Here is a 20028-nt window from a genome sequence, read left to right as displayed (position 1 = left end):
AGGTATGATGGATTCAGAATTACAATAAAACACGTGAATGTCTTTCCTATAAGATAAAAGAGAACGGCACATGGGGCACTGTAATCGTTGAGGAATTACGTTGTGTGATTTCAGGAAACTATCAACATTGGCTGAAGAATCATAAAAATCACCATGGAATTTGGCAACTGCTTTTAGGTACGGAATACTGCAGCCGTTACAAGTTTCTATAACTTCCTCCATTGCAAAATAAAAAAAAAATAAATTTCACTTGAAATGACGCACACCTTACTAGGACATAGGTTTCAAGGGAAAAGGATTTGGAGGAAGGGGCATGAACAGACCACTCAAAGAAATAAAGGAAGGGGGGGTAGGGAAATATCAGTAGACAACCCCCTTGTGAAAACTTTGAATACCTATCGGTTCGTGATTGGTTAAGGGAAAAACAAAGGAGTCTAGAGGGTAAACATGAATAAACTAAATAGGGAAACTAGTCCAGAGCAAGAATTTATGTGAAACAGGGAAGTGAAAAGGAAATAACAAAAGAAAAGAAATAAAAACAATATAGGAAGATAAAATGGAATGAATGATAAACAATATTGAATGGGAATATAAAATGAGATGATTCTACCATGAATGAACTGGATAGGGAAACTAATCCAGAGAAAGTATTTACGTGAAACTGGGGAGTGAAAAGGAAATAACCAAAGAAATAAACACAATAGAGGAAGATAAAATGGAATGTATGATATATAATATTGAATGGGAATATAAAATGAGATGATTATACGATAATAAAATGAGTAATTGGAAGGGGGAAAGCTTCTGCGCAGGGGGAGGGATTTTTGCGCAGGACGAAAACTGGTATGCACGAACGAACGTACAGATGGCTGCTAACATTTGATCTACATCAGACTTTGGCAGCACTGGTTACTGTATTTTTTCATGAAATAATCTTTGCAACCTCGCCTCCAAAGTTTATCCAGTTATACTGTTTTGTATTTTCCTCCGATAATAACACATTCAAGAAGGTAATGTATAGAGAAGAAAAGGCTTGTTTTACGATTATATATCATTTCCCCAGTATGTTTTCCCCACCCAAAACCCTGAGTTCCCACTGGGGGTCCCCCATTATCGTAGGATATAGATGTAAATATATTTCTGAAACTATTCATTTGCGACGGGGTAATTTTGTATTGTATTACAGGGTGAGATTTCGAACAGAAAATATATGTTTTCATATAGTAAATAACGTGATTTGACCGAATCTGATGTTCATTTCAATCGGAAACAAACAGATCAACCAATTCGGCTAACTTTAAGTTGCCAAATTGGTTGCTGTTATTACGGATGAAATGAAGGTGAAAACCAGTTAAATCACGATATTTCCTACAGGAAAACATATATTTTCTGTGCGAAAATCACACCCTGTAATACAATACAAATGTACCATATAAATATTATCACTGTTGACATATATGTTGAGTTAAAATATCTAAACATAAGCACTTGTTCAACGTTGTCACTTCTCTTATGGGATGTACTAAGAACGATAACATTAGCAACGTTACCAATGATTCACAGAACTACCAACATTGACGAATGGTACAGAGAGTTACCAACGACACGATGTCATTACTAGCGGTAGAAATGCTAAATATTTCCATACGTATATTAAATAATTTTTCCATATAACTATTACACAATATATAAAAAGTACCAAAAGGGCACAAAACCTAACAAACCCACCTAACCTTGCCTAGAAGTACCCCGGTCACAAAACACATATAATGACTATTGAGGAATGACTTACTTTGATTCACAGTACTACCAACAGTGACGAATAGTACACAGAGCTACCAACGACACAATGTCATTACTAGCAGTAGAAATGCTAAATATTTCCATACGTATATTAAATAATTTTTCCATATAACTATTACACACTATATAAAAAGTACAGAAAGGGCACAGAACCTAACAAACCCACCTAACCTTGCCTAGAAGTACCCCGGTCACAAAACACATATAATGACTATTGAGGAATGACTTACTTTTATGAAGAAAACGACAAAACTTGTGGGTCACAGGAGGAAGAGACTGAAGGATTAACTTCTATGACTCGGATGTGGATGGATGGGGGTCATCGGGGTCTTGTGGGTCGGGGGGGGAGGGGGGGGTCCATTGTCTGTTGTTGTAAAGGAGGGTAGAGGCGACTGGCAGTAATGAAGAAGTGGTGGAGTAACGTATGTTCTGGATAGTAGTGGGTAAAAAAGAACCTGGAAAAATATTGCTTGAAATATTCAGTCTTCATTCCAGGTCTCTGAACCCACTCCTTCACTTTTCTCCAGAGCCGTTCTATATTTTGAGTATGGATGGTTGGGTCTTGGGGGTCAACGAAATGTTCCGAATGATTAATAGACTTATGTTCGTAACCAATTTCCGAAAGCGAGTTGTATGCAGCCCACTTATCACTGATAATAACACTAACAGGTTTGCTATATTTCTGAATGAGGGGAATTAGAGTAGCAGCATCTCGTTTAGTAGAAAGGGGGGGAACTAAAGGGATAATGAAAAATTTCTTGGATACACGTTCAATACCCCCAAAGACCCATATGGCACTTAACAGTCTACTACGGTTGTATTTAGCTTTACAAAAATGAGATTCGTCTATTTCAACTGTTACTCCATCACCACCAATCGCCTCTTGATTATCGAAGAAGTATTCGGTAACCTCGGAACAGAAACTTCTCCAATCGACACTAGTTTTCGAAGATATGTTGATACCCTCCATGAGGGTCTCATGGTCCGAATGTTTATGCAAAAAGTGGTTGGCAAATAATATTATCCTCCATGGGGGTAGACGACTTTTGCCCAAAAATGTACCTTTATAGGCAGTAACGGTATAACCACAACGACGTTTCTTCTTAGTTTTAGGTATGATGGATTCAGAATTGCAATAAAACACGTGAATGTCTTTCCTATAAGATAAAACAGAACGACACTTTGGGCATTGTAAACGCTGAGGAATAACGTTGTGTGATTTAAGGAAATACTCAACATTACCTGAAGAATCAAAAAAATCACCATGATAATTAGCCACTGCTTTTAGGTACGGAATACTGCATCCGTTACAAGTTTCTATAATTTCCTCCATCGAAAAATACGAAAAAATAAAGGGCACTTGAAATAACGAACGTCTCACCAGGTCAAAGGTTACAACGTAAAAGGCATTGGGGGAAAGGATATGAACAGACCGCTCAAAGAGATAAAGGAATGGGGGGTAGGGAGATATCTGAATAGGCCTAGGTTGGTAATTGGTTAAGGGAAAAAGAAAGAACACTAGCGGGTAAACATGAATGAACTAAATAGGGAAACAGAGGAGTGAAAAGGAAATAACCAAAGAAAAGAAATAAAAACAATATAGGAAGGTAAAATGAAATGAATGATAAATGATATTGAATGGGAATATAAAATGAGATGATTATACCATGAATGAACTGGATAGGGAAACTAGTCCAGAGCAAGTATTTATGAGAAACCAGGGAGTGAAAAGGAAATAACCCAACAAATAAACCCAATATAGGAAGATAAAATGGAATGTATGATAAATAACATTGAATGGGAATATAAAATGAGAAAATACGATAATAAAAAGAGTAATAGGGGGAGGAGGGAAAACTTCTGCGCAGGGGAGTGATATTTGCGCAGACCGAAAACTGGTATGCACGAACGAACGTACAAATGGGTGCTAATGTTAGCATGGAATGCTAACATTTGATCTACATCAGACGTTGGCAGCACTGGTTACTGTATTACTGTTTTGTATTTTCCTACGGTTATAATACATACAAGAAGGTAATGTATAGAGAAGAAAAGCCTTGTTTTACGATTATATATCGATTCCCCAGTATGTTTTCCCCACCCAAAACCCCGAGTTCCCACTGGGGGTCCCCCATTATCGGAGGACATAGATGTATATATATTTCTGAAACTATTCATTTGCGACGGGAGCGAGTGTCATTTTCGAAGAGAGCGTAATTTTTCCTATAAGAAAAAGTAGTTGATTACCTAGGTTACACTGCCCTGTAATACACTACAATGAAACCGCGACGGGAACGAGTGTCATTTTCGAAGAGCGTAATTTTTTCTATGAGAAAAAGTAGTTGTTTTCCTAGGTTACATTGCCCTGTAATACACTACAATAAAACCAAGTTTTCCAAGTGTTTTACTATTATAAAACTCAAAGGGCATCCAAGATCAAGTTAATTTTCAAATCTAGAAGTTTCGATGTCCGAGTACATTACCATTAAAACCACGATTGTTTACACCACACCACTACACACAATATCATTGGAATTGCATCTATTCCACAATACTGCCTAACCTGACAATCTCTACCAGGCTGAGATATGTAGCCTGCTTTATCTTCAATAACTTCCGAAGATTTAAACAAACACAACTCATAAACAAAAAATATCCTACACATTTGATCTCTACTACTCTTTCAATTGATGCTTACCTTTCTTCATAACAAAATGAGTTTCTTTCGTTGAATCATCTTATAGTAGCTGCCGATGGGATGATCTTGTAGAATCATATTTTTTTCACCAAAATATAAGCTATACTCCATTCGTAAGTTAATGGAACTGCACTAAGTAATTCATTACATGAAAATTCCATGTCTAACGAATTATTGGTATCGTTGTTTCATTTTTGTGTCGATGGTATGATTGTAGAATCATATTTTTGTTCACTAAAATATGTTATACTCCATTCGTGAGCTAATGAAACTGCACTTATTAATTCATTATATGAAAATCTCATAACTACCGTATTACGGGTATTGTTATATTCACAAAAGATAGTACACCAAGTTGAAATTTAGTTTTCATTATCCACACTGGGTAACGCCGTTTAATTCGAGTCGCAAGAATAGCCGCAGAGCTCGTGAATGAAGTAACAGGCTAACAAGCTAGCTTTGTTTACCCAGCTTAGCTGCTTAGTCAATGTAGTATCAAAATAATGTGAGATGATTAAATTCAAAAAGTCATAAAAAATATGTATAAAAATTATTAATCCAATTAAAATCATAAATATAAGAAGAAAACCATTGATTAGGATTATTCATTTACAGTTACAACAACTTAAGGAGCTCATTTGAACTGTGTTGTTCCCGCTACCTTGCGGTTGCCAGTTCTCATTGATGTTTAAACTCAAAGCAAAATCAAGAGATAGATGTATACGTTTATAATAGTCCAACTGAGGTATATCAAGTTTGAGTTCTCGAAACAAATCACCATTGAATTGCCTATATTAATCATAATACACTATTAGTAAAACACACAAAATAGGAACGAGAGCTTCTTGGTGATATAAAAATCATCTTAATATGTCAACTTTCATATGTATTTCAAACGCATAAAATACATAATATTTTTAACAGTATGCTATTTTTTTTTCATGTTTAGCTTTGAGTCAAACAATGTAGAAAACAAGTTTACATAAAATGAGAATCCGTACCTTTGGAACGGAATTTCGTACTCCGAGAAAATGTCTCTATTGCATTATCTTGTCAATTAATTATTATTATTATTATTATTATTATTATTATTATTATTATTATTATTATTATTATTATTACCTGCTAAGCTACAACTTTAGTTGAACAAGCAATGTGCGTGTAGATTGCCTTGCCTTATGCAAAATACGGGCTCTTGCATTGGCAGCCCGTAATAATGTTATAAACCCAGGTGTCCCAACAGGGAAAATAGCCCAGTGAGGAAAGGAAACAAGGAAAAATAAAATACTTTAATAATAGTGACAATAAATATTTCCTATATAAATTATTAAAACTTTAACAAAACAAGAAGAGAAATTCGACATTCTATTGTTTCCGAGTGTACCCTCAATCAAGAGCACTCTAACCCAGGACAGTGGAAAATCATGGTACAAAGGCTATGGCACTACCCAAGACTAGAGAACAATGGTTTGATTTTGGAGTGTCCCTAGATGAGCTGCTTACCATAGCTAAAGAATCTCTTCTAACCTTACCAAGAGGAAAAGAGGAAAATAGCCACTGAACAATTACAGTGCAGCAGTTAACCCCTCGGGTGAAGAAGAATTGCTTGATAATTTCAGTGTTGTCAGGTGTATACTGTATAAGGACAGAGGAGAATATGTAAAGAATAAGCCAGGCTATTCGGTGTATGTGTAGGCAACGGAAAAGTGAACCTTAACCAGAGAGAAGGATCCAACGTAATACTGGGCGGTATTCATAAAGAAAAGGATAAGCTTATACTTGCAAAATATGAAGGAAATCCTTCTACTTGTATTCATAAACATTTCAAGCAGAGGCTTCTACTTTTAGAGCAAAAGCATATCCTTATAATCACATAAAAGTAAATGGTTATACATAAAGAAGACCCTTTACTTCATATAAAGAGCATATGCTTCAAATAAGCTGAGTCTGGTCAGTAGAAGACTGCAGTTCGAAGAGAAAGGTTCTGTCCGATCAGCACGATGGCAGATTTTGTGGATGTGAGGCATGTTAAACAATACATGCCCCGTTCGTCTACACTTGATCGTGATTTCAAGATGATATTCCGTTTTGAAGAACAAAATGTACAGTGGCTTGCGGACAGATATCTTGTCCACACCTGGAATCTCCATGAAATATCAAGGTTAAGCCATAACTTGGTGATAAGCATTTTACATTTGCTTTTGCATGTATAAACAGTTGGGAGAATACGAAGGCTGCTGTATCTAGGGATGTATGTATGTACAAACAGTATGTATGTATGTATGTATGTATATATATATATATATATATATATATATATATATATATATATTTAAATATATATATATATATATATGTGTGTGTGTGTGTGTGTGTGTGTGTGTGTGTGTGTGTACAGTACATGCAAATATACTGTATTCATATAATATATAAATATAGTTTACATATATATATATATATATTATATATATGTATATGTATGTATTTATATATATATATATATATATATATATATATATATATATATTATATATGTATATGTGTGTATATATATTATATATATGTATATGTGTATATATATGTGTATATATATATACATAGTATATATATATATATATATATATATATATATATATATATATATATATATATACATATATATATATAGAATATTCATATACTGCAAAAGCTTATATACATGCATGTATATACACATATATAAACTATATATATGTATATATATATATATATATATATATATATATATATATATATATATATATATATATATATATCAATTCGTACCAGAAATAGATTGTTCTAAATCCCAAACCTGAAATAATTTAGCTGAAATCAACTATTTCAAGTCTTCAAAACTTTTCAAATCAAATCCATAAATCAAATCACGTAGTTTATTATTATCATTATTATTATTATTATTATTATTATTATTATTATTATTATTATTATTATTATCATTATTTCATTATCATTATTATTATTGTTGTTGTTGTTGTTGTTATAAAACAAGAATGGAATTTTTCGCGAGTCCTAAAAGAATTCGGAAGAAAATCTTCTCGGATTTCCAAATGGCTTCAGAAGAAATAGCCATAGACTTAGCATGGAATTCTGAACGCCTCCAGAACGGAATCTCAGAACGGTATCGAAAGAAAATTTTCCTGGATTTCCAAATGGCTTCAGAAAAAAATAGCCATAGACTTAGCATGGAATTCTGAATGCCTCCAGAACGGAATCTCAGAACGGTTTCGGAAGAAAACTTTCCTGAATTTCCAAAAGTCTTCAAAAGACATAGCCGTATACTTAACATGGATTTCTGAATGACTCCAGAACTGAAATTTCCAGGAGCAGTCCTGAACAACTCCTCCCCGAACTTCAAATGACTTCTGAAGACCTGATCTTCATTTTTTTTTTTTCAAACGTAGCCTGCAACACCTCACATGATCTGTAGGTAGCTGGCAAAATCTAAACAAGGAATTGCGCGTCAATAGGAGTAAGAGGAAATGAGTTGATGACTGGGAGAAGGATTTCACTTAACTCACAGAGATCGCGTTCTGGCGGAATAGGAAGCTGCCGGTAAGAATTATGTGTTACGTCTTCGGAACACCATCAACTGCAGATGGTTTTAGTTGCTGCCGAAGTAGCCGATCGTTCGTTTTATATCGCCCGACCTATAGAAAGACACGGGATCTTCCGTTGGCAGCTGAGCTTTGAAGATCATAATGTATGCGCCTTGAAAGATCCTTTGCTTAGGCTTTTGCGACGATGTCTTATTAAAGGAGACTCTTGGAAAAAGTACGAGGCTTTGTATCGGTGCAAAAACGGATTGCGGGGAATAAGGATGGAGGCAGAATGGTTCAACTGAACGGTGAGTGACGTGTGGTTCTTCAACAGGATTGTCCCAAAATTCGCCATTGAAGTAAGGACATATCCAGACGACATTGGTAAATATATCATGTTGCTCGTTATTTACTTTGGCATGATAGTGTATGCGGAGAAATCGATAGTATTCATTTCTTTACTCATTGCCCAGATAGGTAAAGAATAAATGCCTTCGATTTCCCTGAGGAATCTGACGAAATGAGGACTCGCGGCACTGAAATCTCTTTTGAAATCTAGAAGGACACTAACGAACTAAGGAAAAGAGACAATGAAATCTCGAAAGAAACAGATAATCTAATGAAAGAAGATCTTGAAAACTAGAAGACAGGAAAGAACAGCGAAGAGGAGCCTCTAATGCCAGAGGTAAGACACCTAAAAATAGAGAGCCTCTAATGCTAGAAGTAAGGCACCTCAAAATATAGATAGAAGACCCTCTAATGCTAAAAGTATGGAACCTAGAAATATATGTCAAAAAACTTCTAATGCTAGAAGTGTGGGAGCTAAAGAGAGAGGTCAAAGAACTTCTAATGTTAGAGGTATGGGAGCTAAAAAGAGAGGTCAAAGAACTTCTAATGCTTAAGGTAAGGGAGCTGAAAAGAGGTCAAAGAACTTTTAATGCAAGAGGTGTGGGAGCTAAAATGAAGTCAAAGAACTTCTAAAGCTGGAGGTGTGGGAGCTAAAAAGAGGTCAAAGATCTAATGCAAGGGGTTTGGGAGCTAAAAAGAGGTCAAAGAACTTCTAATGCAAGGGGTGTGGGAGCTAAAAAGAGGTCAAAGAACTTCTAATGCAAGGGGTGTGGGAGCTAAAAAGAGGTCAAAGAACTACTAATGCAAAGAGTGTGGGAGCTAAAAAGAGGTCAAAGAACTTCTAATGCAAGATGTGGGGGAGCTAAAAAGAGGCCAAAGAACTTCTAATGCAAGGAGTGTGGGAGCTAAAAAGAGGTCAAAGAACTTCTAATGCAAGGGGTGGGGGAGCTAAAAAGAGGTCAAAGATCTTCTAATGCAAGGGGTTTGGGAGCTAAAAAGAGGTCAAAGAACTTCTAATGCAAGGGGTGTGGGAGCTAAAAAGAGTTCAAAGAACTTCTAATGTAAGGGGTGGGGAAGCTAAAAAGAGGTCAAAGAACTTCTAATGCAAGGGGTGGGGGAGCTAAAAAGAGGCCAAAGAACTTCTAATGCAAGGAGTGTGGGAGCTAAAAAGAGGTCAAAGAACTTCTAATGCAAGGGGTGTGGGAGCTAAAAAGAGGTAAAAGAACTTCTAATGCAAGGGGTGGGGGAGCTAAAAAAAGGTAAAAGAACTTCTAATGCAAGGGGTGTGAGAGCTAAAAAGAGGTCAAAGAACTTCTAATGCAAGGGGTGGGGGAGCTAAAAAGAGGTCAAAGAACTTCTAATGCAAGGGGTGTGTGAGCTAAAAAGAGGTTAAAGAACTTCTAATGCAAGGGGTGTGGGAGCTAAAAAGAGGTCAAAGAACTTCTAATGCAAGGGGCGGGGAAGCTAAAAAGAGGTCAAAGAACTTCTAATGCAAGGGGTGTGGGAGCTAAAAAGAGGTCAAAGAACTTCTAATGCAAGGGGCGTGGGAGCTAAAAAGAGGTCAAAGAACTTCTAATGCAAGGGGTGTGGGAGCTAAAAAGAGGTCAAAGAACTTCTAATGCAAGGGGTGTGGGAGCTAAAAAGAGGTCAAAGAATTTCTAATGCAAGGGGTGGGGAAGCTAAAAAGAGGTCAAAGAACTTCTAATGCAAGGGGTAGGGGAGCTAAAAAGCGGTCAAAGAACTTCTAATGCAAGGGGTGGGGGAGCTAAAAAGAGGTCAAAGAACTTCTAATGCAAGAGGTGGAGGAGCTAAAAAAAGGTCAAAGAACTTCTAATGCAAGGGGTGTGGGAGCTAAAAAGAGGTCAAAGAACTTCTAATGCAAGAGGTGGAGGAGCTAAAAAAAGGTCAAAGAACTTCTAATGCAAGGGGGGGGGGGAGCTAAAAAGAGGTTAAAGAACTTCTAATGCAAGAGGTGGAGGAGCTTAAAAAAGGTCAAAGAACTTCTAATGCAAGGGGGGGGGAGCTAAAAAGAGGTTAAAGAACTTCTAATGCAAGAGGTGGAGGAGCTAAAAAAAGGTCAAAGAACTTCTAATGCAAGGGGTAGAGGAGCTAAAAAGAGGTCAAAGACCTTCTAATGCAAGGGGTGGGGGAGCTAAAAAGAGGTCAAAGAACTTCTAATGCAAGAGGTGGAGGAGCTAAAAAAGGTCAAAGAACTTCTAATGCAAGGGGTGTGGGAGCTAAAAAGAGGTCAAAGAATTTCTAATGCAAGGGGTGGGGAAGCTAAAAAGAGGTCAAAGAACTTCTAATGCAAGGGGTAGGGGAGCTAAAAAGAGGTCAAAGAACTTCTAATGCAAGGGGTGGGGGAGCTAAAAAGAGGTCAAAGAACTTCTAATGCAAGAGGTGGAGGAGCTAAAAAAAGGTCAAAGAACTTCTAATGCAAGGGGTGGGGGAGCTAAGAAGAGGTCAAAGAACTTCTAATGCAAGAGGTGGAGGAGCTAAAAAAAGGTCAAAGAACTTCTAATGCAAGGGGGGGGGAGCTAAAAAGAGGTTAAAGAACTTCTAATGCAAGGGGTGTGGGAGCTAAAAAGAGGTCAAAGAACTTCTAATGCAAGATGTGGGGGAGCTAAAAAGAGGTCAAAGAACTTCTAATGCAAGGGGCATGGGAGCTAAAAAGAGGTCAAAGAACTTCTAATGCAAGGGGTGTGGGAGCTAAAAAGAGGTCAAAGAACTTCTAATGCAAGGGGTGTGGGAGCTAAAAAGAGGTCAAAGAACTTCTAATGCAAGAGGTGGGGGAGCTTAAAAGAGGTCAAAGAACTTCTAATGCAAGATGTGGGGGAGCTAAAAAGAGGTCAAAGAACTTCTAATGCAAGGGGTGTGAGAGCTAAAAAGAGGCCAAAGAACTTCTAATGCAAGGGGTGGGGGAGCTAAAAAGAGGTCAAAGAACTTCTAATGCAAGGGGTGTGGGAGCTAAAAAGAGGTCAAAGAACTTCTAATGCAAGGGGTGTGGGAGCTAAAAAGAGGTCAAAGAACTTCTAATGCAAGGGGTGTGGTAGCTAAAAAGAGGTCAAAGAACTTCTAATGCAAGGGGTGTGGGAGCTAAAAAGAGGTCAAAGAACTTCTAATGCAAGGGATGTGGGAGCTAAAAAGAGGTCAAAGAACTTCTAATGCAAGGGGTGGGGGAGCTAAAATTAGGTCAAAGAACATCTAATGCAAGGGGTGTGAGAGCTAAAAAAAAGGTCAAAGAACTTCTAATGCAAGGGGTGTGGGAGCTAAAAAGAGGTCAAAGAACTTCTAATGCAAGGGGTGTGGGAGCTAAAAAGAGGTCAAAAAACTTCTAATGCAAGGGGTGTGGGAGCTAAAAAGAGGTCAAAGAACTTCTAATGCAAGGGGTGTGGGAGCTAAAAAGAGGTCAAAGAACTTCTAATGCAAGAGGTGGGGGAGCTAAAAAGAGGTCAAAGAACTTCTAATGCAAGATGTGGGGGAGCTAAAAAGAGGTCAAAGAACTTCTAATGCAAGGGGTGTAGGAGCTAAAAGAGGGGTCAAAGAACTTCTAATGCAAGGGGTGTGGGAGGCTTTGGGGAAGGCGCGGCGGCGTCTGTGTTCTTTCTGATGCGTATACTTAATTAAATACAAGTAAAAACAGGGCATTAAATACGTATTATAAATACTAAACTCTTTCTTATCTTGACAGCACAAATGAAATCTCACAAGTTCCAACATGTAACTAAGCGCTCCCGAAACACGAGTCAACCTTTTACTTCTGCTTGGAGTATATCCTCGCAAGTAAAAGGTAATCATTATGAATATGGAAAGAAAGATTTGCTTATACTTCTACCTTTTGCTTCAGAGAATTACCTTGTACTTCTACCTTAATCCTTATGCTTACAAGGATATCCTTCATTTTTATGAATACCTCCCACTGTCTGGCCTGACAAAGGATTCCTTATCTCTCTAGTGGTAGTATCTCAAATCAATAAGTAAAAACTATTTTCATGGGAATTACTGATAATTAACTAAATCACTGTTGATTGTTACTATTATGTGGATCAATTTCCTTTCTTACTTATTTTAGGAAGTCTTTGTGATGGATAAAGAGGAAGATTCGTCAGATAAAACAAACAAAAATGGTTCGTTGACTAAAACACCTAGGGAAGCAGCAATTCCTCTAAAAGAATTCCACCTCACTGAAGAAGGAGGGGTGGCTGGTGTGAATACCTTCGAAGATATTTTGGAGATCGTTGGAACTTCTGGTGCATGGAATATATGTGTGTTCATTCTTTGTTGCTACGGTGAGTAGAATTGATATTGCTTTTTTTTTTTATTCAACCTGTATTCGAAAGACCACCCTTTTCCTGTTGTTCTTAATTTTCTAATGTTTCACTGTTAGCATACAAGTAAGCCAGTGGGCCTTTTATGTTGGACCACAAGCTCTCCGTCACCCTAATATTTAATCTGTGCTCTGGTGTATTTTCAGCCTCTTTCACGACACCAATGATTGTCATCAGTTATCAATTCGTCGGGGCAACCCCAGACCACTGGTGTAGAGTGGGTACCCTCATTCATGCAAACTGGACTCAACAACAAGTTATAGATTTAGCCATACCTAAAAGGTTGTAATTTACCATATTTTATTATTTCTATTCCATTTATCATTGTTAAAATTATCATCATTATCATGTGCAGATAAAGAATCTGTCACAATAGGTTTGGTGCATGTTTGGGATCTTTCGTGAAATTGCGTACACAAAATATTAATGCTCTCTCTCTCTCTCTCTCTCTCTCTCTCTCTCTCTCTCTCTCTCTCTCTCTCTCTCTCTCTCTCTCTCTATATATATATATATATATATATATATATATATACATATATATATATATATATATATATATATATATATATATATATATATGTATATGAGTGTGTACGTATGTATACATACATACATACATACATTTATATATATATATATATATATATATATAAATTTATATATATGTATATATATATATATATATATATATATATATATATATATATATATATATATATATATATATCATTCAACGTTTCTCCTAAAGAGATAAAAATAAATAATTCTTAAGGTTCTTTAATGCTAGACCAAATTCAGACAACCACGAAAACTGTATGATGTACGACTATGACTACGCCATGGCCGTGAATCTGGGCTACGAGGCTTCTTTGAACAACAGACACCTCTTGTCCCAGCTCAAGGGAGGAGAACCGTTTCATTGCCACAGCAGGGATTTCAATTTCACGCAATACTTATCCACGCTTGTTACCGAGGTAAGTGTCCTTCTCTCCTGTTTGGACTTGATTGTTTTTATATTAGAATGGAGATTGAAAGAAATATTTATCAACGAGGTCTGTTTTACCAAAGCACTTGTTAGCTTCTATTTCCCATTTTCTGTATGTTGTCTGACAAAGGGAAAAGAACATATTATGGAAGTGATGGTTTTTCGTTGTTTTTATTTTATAAATGAACTTAAGTAGATGATAATTTGGTAGTATTTTCTGCTCCAAACTTTTGAGTATTTTGGTGATTTTTAAGGTATTTAGTGATACCTTTGCTATTCTATATTTCATAAGTATACAAATTTCATAATCATTGTTGACCTTTTGTGAAGGAATACAGTCATTTCCTCTACAAAGTGTTCTAGAAGTAGATATTTGTTCAAAACTTAGAAAAAAAATAAGACCAACTATTGGTATATAGACTTCTTTGTTGTCCTATGACCTCCAAGATAAACTATTGATTTAATTGTTGTCCATGGTAACTTATAAAATAGATGTAGAAATATCAGTACTTTAGCCCTTTTAATGTGGGTACTAGTCGCCCTATTGTCTGCTTCTTCATTAGTGATAAATATAGAGATGAAATATTGCTCTAATATACCTCTTTTAATATAAAGTATTTGTTATTATTATTATTATCATTATTATTATTATCATTATTATTATTATTATTATTAATATAATTATTATTATTATTATAATACTATCGTTATTATCATTATTATTATTATTATTTTTATCATTATTTTATTAATGATAATATTGATAATAATAACAATAATAATATTATCATTATCAATATTATTATTATTGTTATAATTAATGATGATGATAATAATAATAATAATAATAATAATAATAATAATAATAATGTTATCATTATCATTATTATTATTATTATTATCAATACTATTATTATTATTATTATTATTATTATTATTATTATTATTATTCAGTATGATCTAGTTTGTGAGCGTCTGCCCCTCTATTCAACGACACAATCCGTCACCCAAATCGGACAACTCATCGGGTCTGGCATCTCGGGCTACTTGCTTGATCTGTTAAGTATATTTCTCAGTGTTTGCTGTTTTTAAAGAGTGATATATATTTGCGATTCCTTTTAGTGTCTTTTTTTGGTATTTTCGGTATTCCTGTTTTTGATGAATTTCGAGTCATACGGACGTTGGAACTGGATCTAGTTTTCAAAAGTTCAATGAAATTATCACGTAATTATATATATATATATATATATATATATATATATATATATATATATATATATATATATATATATATATATATATATATATATATATATTATGATATCTCTCTCCTTGACTTAAAATTTTAGTAAAGAAATGAGCACAATTCTTAATTGGCCATGATAGTGAAATATCTTATAAGAGAACAGCAAAAAAGATATAAATATAATAGACAGTGACCTAGGGAGGTATGAATCCCACGGGAGAAGAAAACTCTTCATTCAGTAACTGAGTTTTCGATTCTTTCCCTAGAAAATTGTACCGAACACTGCTAGGAAGTAGAGAAAATTAAGGAGGCCAATATAATACGTGTTGATAAGAATTTCTTTTCATTTACATTATTCTAGATGTTAAATAAACACTTCAACTTTATTTCCATTCACGTTGTAAACAATCACTTCTTCATTCCCAGATGAGGCAAACGTTTCTTTTATTTTATTTGGAATTACTGAATGTTTTCTCCCTTATTTAGAACATAAACAAACGCTTCCTGATAGCTCTCATTCATTGTGAAAAAAATCTTCCTTCATTAACAAAGAAATCAGAAGTTTCTCGTTAAGTAGGCGACGCGTTATCATATTTCACTCGTTCAGAATATAAACAAAAGTTTCTTCTTCTTGTACCTTCAGATTCGGTCGCCGGAGAGTTGTCCTGATCTGCTCCGTTCTAACCATCATTTGCAGCTGCGCCCTTCCTCTGGCGCCTGATTTCCAACTTTACGTTCTTTTGAAAATTCTAGCGAGTATCTTCAACATGAGTTATTACGTTGGAAACTTCGTTAATAGTGAGTAACTGATAACAATTAGTTTCTATTTCTAACCTTTCTAAGACATGTCAGATTTGAAAGGCGATTTTTCTTTAGTAATGTTTTTTTTTTCTTTTATTTTCTAAGGTATCTCACCAGCAAAAGATGAGATGGTTATTTAAGCTCTTAGAATATCACATAATTTGGAAACGTATAAATAATGATAACGATTGTCATCATCATCATAATAATAATAATGATGATGATGATAATCATTATAATTATTATTACTAAGAGATAGATTCATATGGTTAAATTCAAGTATGGGATACCATGCAGATAAAATACAAAATTACCGTTAATGAGATTAAAGTATGTATGTTTACACTTGTTCTAATTACGACAGACAATTTTTTATGTGAAACAAATAGAATGTATGTTAGTTGGCAATTTTATTAGTTCACTTCTCGCCTTTTGATTGTCCGACTCTATAATAATTCTTTAACTCAAATTTGCTATTCAGTCAGTGTGTTTTGTTTATAGCTGATATGTTTTTGGATTCATTACTTGAAATTTTTTATTTAGTGAGGAATATTCTTCTTTTCATATTTAAGCATATCTATATAAGTTTATTTAGCAGTTAATATACTATTTCAATCACATTATTCACATACTGCGCGTCCCAATGTAAACCTACGAGTAATGAAGACTTAGGAATATTGTTATTCACGAGTTTGGTAAAATATGTGGTCCCAGATCCACTGGCTTAGGGAAACTTCGTCTTTGACTCGCAGAGATTTCAAAGACTCTTACTGGTAGTGGTACTGTAAAACACGTTACTTTAATTTAAACCATATGTGAAATTAAGTTATTGGTGTTACTACTACATGGCCGCTGTGAAAAGCTCTATCATAATATAAATGACTTCCATTTGGTATGCTGTTCAGAGATACTTTAATCTACACTTAATAAAAGCATTGTGTACTATTATAGTTTAGGTAAGAAGTTCTGGAACAAAGACCTCCCTCCCTCCTCGATTTGTAAGAACAGGATGTCCTAAGTTAGGTTAGGGAGGAACATCAGGTTTCGATGTTTACTGTAGACGGGGCGCGAGTAATGATTTACCCTCCAATTTCTTTTGTATTATTTTAGAAATATCATTAAAGCAGATATATAAAGCAAATTTCTAACGGTCACAGGCGGTTTGAATTATAAACCTTTCTTTTCAATTCATCTATGATTACCAAAAATACGCGAAAGCAAGAAAGGATAAACCAAGAATACACACACACACACACACACACACACATATATATATATATATATATATATATATATATATATATATATATATATATATATATATATATATATATATGTGTGTGTGTGTGTGTGTGTGTGTGTGTGTATGTGTTGTATCTGTGTGTATGTTTGTGTGGAGAGAGAGAGAGAGAGAGAGAGAGAGAGAGAGAGAGAGAGAGAGAGAGAGAGAGAGAGACCCGTTGCATATCGAAAACAAAAATGTATCACTACCGAAGGTGATTGTCCATCCTCTAATTATCCTCCTACAATCCCTACAGTGATGGAGTTATGTTCCCTTCGTCAGCGATCCTCCGCCGGGAGCATGTTCGTCATTCCGTTCGCCATCGGGTTCATGTTGGTTCCGGGCATCGCCTATTTCGTCAGACCCTGGAGGTGGCTCCAGGCTGCCTATGCCATCCCGTTTCTCCCGCTCATCTTGTATTTCTGGTATGTCTTCTTCTTCTTCGAGGTTTAGTCAGTGATTTTATGATTCTTAAACTCTCGAAACGTCTCTTGGTCTTGTCTCTCTGATATTGCTATCTTCTTTCTACCCGTCTATCTGTCAATCTGTTCAATGTTACATAGTTACTTTCATAATAAGAGATATATTAAATCGGTGGAATTTCGAAAATTCAAACATGCAGCGAATGTTTTTATGTTTATCATGCTGACAGAAGTCTCGTTTGATAGTTTATTTATGTAAGATCTATTAATGTTGTCATTGTTCTTAAAATATGTTATGTTACCGCTAGAAAGTTATTGGATTCTTTGACTGGCCAGACAATACTACATTGGATCCTTCTCCCTGGTTACGGCCAATTTAACTTTTACCCACACATACACCGAATAGCCTGGCCTATTCTTTACATAATCTCCTTTGTCCTCATGCACCTGACAGCACTGAGATTATTAAACAATTCTTTCTCGCTGAAGGGGTCAATTACTGCAATGTATTTGTTCAGTGGCTACTTTCCTCTTGGTAAGGGTAGAAGAGACTCTTTAGCGATCGTTAGCAGCTCTTTTAGGAGAAAGACACTCCAAAATCAAACCATTGTTCTCTAGTCTTGGATGGTGCCATAGCTTCTGTACCATGGTTTTTTACTGTCTTGTGTTGGAGTTCTCTTGCTTGAGGGTATACTCGGGGACTCTATTCTATCTTATTTCTCTTCCTCTTGTTTTGTTAAAGTTTTCATAGTTTAAATATGAAAGATTTATTTTAATGTTGTTACTGTTCTTAGAGTATTTTATTTTAATTGTTAATTACTTCTCTTGTAGTTTCCTTACTTCCTTTCCTCACCGGGCTATTTTCCCTTTTGGAGCCCTCGAGCTTTAAGAATCCTGCTTTTCCAACTAGGGTTGTAGCTTAATAATAATAATAATAATAATAATAATAATGGTTAATTACTTCTCTTGTAGTTTATTTATATCCTTATTTCCTTTCCTCACTGCGCTATTTTTCCTGTTGGAGCTCTTGTGCTTAAGGCATCCTGCTTTTCCATCTAGGCTTAGCTAGTAATAACAATAATAATGATAATAACATGAAGGCCTATAGTAATGCAAGAATAGAAAACCTAACATGTCTACGTTTGTTATCCTTTTTATCAAGAAACTAAGAAACCTATTTCTCTACCTACACCCTCTGTGACGTAATCCTCTTATGTACCTGAACGGAGATTAGTATTATAAAAGCAAGATTTTCTCCCCCCAGAAAAAATGTCATCAGTTGTAAAAACTTCTAGAGAGATAAAAGATAAACCTATATCAAAACCTATTGTCTTTTTAACGATGTCAGTGCTAAATGTAATATTATTATCGTTTTTCTAAAGAATTATTAAATGAATGACAACTAGAAAATATATTTAGGGATGATTTCATTTCTGTGAATTATTCTCCGTTCCTTTCCCTTGTCCTGGTCTTTGCCTCTCCTCCAATTGAAGGAATATCTATACAGTGATAAAACTTTCGCTTTGCAACAAGATTTAGGCCTAGACTCATTTCTTATAGCAAAATGATGAATTTGCTGTTCTCATCATTTCTTCTCAACTATTTTCATCTTCAATCATATCATTTAATCATCCTTTACTTTCTCGCAATATATTTATATCAACTTTTGTTTTTAACTTAAAATCAATGTTCTTCCGTTTACAGGTTCCTCCCGGAGTCTCCCCGGTGGCTGTTATCGCAGGGGCGCTATGAGGAGGCCCTGAAGGTCTTCTCCTGGGCTGCCAAAGTTAATCGACGTCCTCTGCCTCCGTCAGACGCTCTCCTGGTGTCTTTGAAAACCATAGCGAAGAATTCTGGTATAGAGCCGAAGGCTAAGACGAAGGTAAAAGATGTCTCTGAAATGGGAAGGTCAGGAAGATCTTTCGTATTAGGGGCATTTCTACTTATTCTTAAGTCTCCTAATCATGATAGAACGTTAGTTGATCAGGTTAAAATAAAAACAGCAATCCTAAAAATAAACTATGTAAACGTTCAGTTTTTTATCGTTGCTTGACTTAATACAACCAATAATTAGTTTTTATCCTTATCATAACGTTAACAACTAAAGTGTTTCGCTAATGATGTTATGTCTTTGGAGCAGCACATTCGTGAAGAAGTATAAAACACGAAAATGTAAAAAGAGTAGCACGGTGTGTATTCACATGCATCAGTAGAGACGTAAATACGGTATGCATCAATCTTCTGAATTTAATGAAATCTCACACCAAATGCCGCCCCCCCCCCCCTAAAAATAAAAACTTGACTTTTCTACACCAACTTGAAAAACATAATTTCTTTTCAATAAACCTATTACAATATTCTTTCCAGAAAAATAAATAGATTTTTTTCTTTTCCTCAGAGGAGCGGGCAACCACAAGAAAGTTTCGGAAGGCAATTGTGGGGCAAATTCCGACACATCTTTATCCTTCTGCTCAAACCCTCGCTTAGGAAGAGAATTCTAATTTGCTTTTTCTGCTGGTTCGTTGCGTCTATGGTCT

General features: G+C 35.4%; 2 protein-coding genes across 3 annotated transcripts in view; one reads left to right on the top strand and one right to left on the bottom strand.

The window, feature by feature from the left end:
• Positions 1-4895, bottom strand: part of GC (gamma-glutamyl carboxylase) — a 123307-nt gene extending 118412 nt beyond the window's left edge. The window contains exon 1 of one of the 2 annotated variants that reach the window (XM_068346040.1): positions 4670-4895. The gene's annotated coding sequence lies outside the window, so the exon portion shown is untranslated. The other variant, XM_068346039.1, reaches the window with a different exon arrangement.
• The window catches only part of LOC137616368 (organic cation transporter protein-like), a 50464-nt gene that overhangs the window by 26413 nt on the left and 4023 nt on the right, over positions 1-20028 (top strand). The window contains exons 2-9 of the mRNA XM_068346041.1: positions 12500-12716; positions 12902-13037; positions 13543-13729; positions 14695-14798; positions 15630-15784; positions 17326-17494; positions 19196-19373; positions 19890-20028. The exon at positions 19890-20028 is cut by the window's right edge and continues 34 nt beyond it. Of these exons, the coding sequence (XP_068202142.1) occupies positions 12512-12716; positions 12902-13037; positions 13543-13729; positions 14695-14798; positions 15630-15784; positions 17326-17494; positions 19196-19373; positions 19890-20028 (1273 nt within the window). The 5' untranslated portion in view covers positions 12500-12511. The remainder of the gene's footprint in view (positions 1-12499; positions 12717-12901; positions 13038-13542; positions 13730-14694; positions 14799-15629; positions 15785-17325; positions 17495-19195; positions 19374-19889) is intronic.

This window comes from Palaemon carinicauda, chromosome 22 (genome assembly GCF_036898095.1).
Source record: "Palaemon carinicauda isolate YSFRI2023 chromosome 22, ASM3689809v2, whole genome shotgun sequence".
In the NCBI taxonomy this organism is placed as follows: domain Eukaryota; kingdom Metazoa; phylum Arthropoda; class Malacostraca; order Decapoda; family Palaemonidae; genus Palaemon; species Palaemon carinicauda.
This window is presented reverse-complemented; position numbering and strand designations above follow the sequence as displayed.